This window comes from Camarhynchus parvulus, chromosome 1 (genome assembly GCF_901933205.1).
Source record: "Camarhynchus parvulus chromosome 1, STF_HiC, whole genome shotgun sequence".
Classification (NCBI taxonomy): Eukaryota; Metazoa; Chordata; class Aves; order Passeriformes; family Thraupidae; genus Camarhynchus; species Camarhynchus parvulus.
Genome location: NC_044571.1, coordinates 73,765,730 through 73,768,077, shown reverse-complemented (window position 1 = coordinate 73,768,077; position 2,348 = coordinate 73,765,730). Strand labels below are relative to the sequence as shown.

Genomic DNA, 2,348 nt, shown 5'->3' with positions numbered 1-2,348 from the left:
GCTTGGCCCAAAATAGAACTGTGGGAATCCCTTCCCGAAATCCAGCTTCAGAAAACGCAATTATTGATGATGTCCCAGTGGGACAAAGGCTCTCTTTGAAATCTGTGTCCACAGGCTCCGAGGGTGTAAGTGACTCTGGACAGAAAATCACCCAAACAGGTCATGTATGTGGTTACATGTCTGTTATGCTGCAGGGTTTCCATTCTACAGCTGTTTTTAAAAAATAGAAATTGAAATGTAAGTAGGAGGAACAAGCAAACCACCCCACTTTCATATCACACTGTACCACAGCTATTATCAGCTCAGGTCAGGAGAGGGATAAGGAATGCTCCAAAAGATGGTTTTACATGGTCTTTATTTAAACAAAATGTGCAAGTGGAAGCAGAGGTTTCACATTCCTTTTTGCTAACCAAGTTTATGCCATTTACATTGGATAATACAGGCTCTTACATTACACATTGCAGTCTTACACCTTCCAGAACCCAACACTGATGCCAAACAAGCCAGCATGGTGGGCTGGGAGTACAGCACTCACAGAAACTACCAGAGGAGACAGCCACATCAAACTGTTCCTAAGCATCTTACACTTTACAGATGGATCACTGCAGACTGAAAGAATTACACCATCACAGACCCATTACAAACATTAGCACAGGCAACAGATAGGAGAGAGTGAAAAAATAAAGGTTCACAACATCCTCAATTGACTGAAAGCTAATTGCTGTGGCATGCTGTGGGTGCCACTGACGTCTGTGGAGGCACACACTGAAATCACCTCCAGGGTTTCTGAGAGTCTTTCAATCCTGATAAGACTTCACAAGGAGCCACATGAGGATTACAGTAACCAGGACAACCATGAAGTTGAGGCAAATTTCTCGTGTGGAAAGTTCCATTTTTTGGGAATAATGAGGAGAGAGCAGAGGTCAGCAGGCAGAGCAAAGGGAAGACTCCGGTGACTTGCTTGGATGTGTCCTTGAGCTCAACCTTCAGGTCACAGGCTTTTCAAAAAAAAAAAAAAAAAGAAAAATACGTAAAGGACAGATACATGAAGGTGGCAGATTCCACAGAGTTTTTTGTGTCAGTCTAAATAAATGTTGTTTCAGTGGCCAGGAGTCAGTAAGCACTGGGGTGCTAAGAAGTAAAAGCCACCTTTGGCAGCTTATCACCTTCTTTGATTTCCAGCAAGGACGTTCCCAGTGTCGTCCCAAAATAGAGTACACAGGGGTGAGCAGTCTGTGTAAATCACTGCTGCTTTCTGCAAGTATTTTCAAATAAATAATGCCCAAGACCCATTTCAACAAGTATACATTGTAAATAGACTACTGCTAAGAGTTTTTAAATTCCTATATTTGTAGGTGTATTGTTTTTTTAAAAAATAAGTGCAAACTATTATTTTATAGAGAAAGATTAATAAATGTGAATTATTTGTTACTACTAAAAGCACAAGGAGAACCTAGGGTTTGACATTTTAATTTCTGAAGAACTTCACATATTCTGTGAGTCATTTCCACAGATGAAATAGTATTTTCTCGATAAACTTCTGCCTTTCCTGAAATTTCAAGGAAAAATTGAATTGAAAAATGCTAAAACCTCATATTTCAAAAATCCCATTCGATTTGTACTCATAAACTTTTCTGTTGGTTATTGCTTTTATTTACTTTATGACAGCAATTTTTGAATTTTATATGATTTTGGAGTTCATGCAGAGAAAAGAGAATATCATTAATATCATGCACTAAACTCTGCATACCATGTAAATAAAATAAGAACCCTTAAACAAATGAAACATTAAGTCTAGACAAAGAATTTCAGCTACACAACCATATTAGGCTGTAACATATCTGGTGCAAATGAGAAGCCTTGGGACCATACCAGCATGAAGACAGAGAGTTTCAATTGAAATTACTTTAGTTTGCAGATTAAATATTAAAAGCCTAGTGCATGCAGTTAACAAATTCCTACATTTTCAAGTTGTTTTGCCAGCCTTCTATGTCCTTGCACATGAGAAAATCTGACCTAATAAGTAAGCCAGTTCTTTTACCTTGAGGAGGTAAATGGAGCCCAGTGGTTCTGCCTCTGGACTTTGGGTCACTGCAGATAATTTTGCCCTCCAAGCTTCTGCCTATCTGCCACTTGGTCTGGATGCTCTGTCCCTGTGTGGGAACTAAAGTAGGCTGAGGGTGGAGACCAACAAGTGCGTTGGCAATCCAGGTGCTGACATCACCCCCCAAATATTTTTAAAGGGCTAAGCTGGGCTGCAAACTTGGTTAAGGCTGTTTATGCAGTGGGCTCTCTGGGTGGATTTGGTTCTTTTGCCACAGTGCTGTACTAACAGCAGAGCTGTGTGC

At 40.1% G+C, this 2,348-nt stretch overlaps 1 protein-coding gene across 2 annotated transcripts; it reads right to left on the bottom strand.

The window, feature by feature from the left end:
- Nucleotides 1–354: 354 nt before the first annotated feature.
- SLN (sarcolipin) lies at nucleotides 355–2,140 on the bottom strand. 2 transcript variants are annotated; one of them, XM_030957067.1, is made up of 2 exons: nucleotides 2,042–2,140; nucleotides 355–998 (listed from the first exon to the last, which is right to left on the bottom strand). In XM_030957067.1, exon 2 carries the CDS (start codon nucleotides 891–893, stop codon nucleotides 798–800), a length of 96 nt encoding a protein of 31 aa, XP_030812927.1. In that variant the 5' UTR covers nucleotides 894–998; nucleotides 2,042–2,140; the 3' UTR covers nucleotides 355–797. The 2 variants fall into 2 exon arrangements, with proteins under 2 accessions (XP_030812927.1, XP_030812936.1); XM_030957076.1 differs by lacking the exon at nucleotides 2,042–2,140 and adding an exon at nucleotides 1,454–1,538.
- Between the last annotated feature and the right edge of the window lie 208 nt (nucleotides 2,141–2,348).

Coding starts and splice junctions, on each gene's coding strand:
- SLN (XM_030957067.1), bottom strand. CDS start 893: ATGGAACTTTCCACACGAGAAATTTGCCTCAACTTCATGGTTGTCCTG.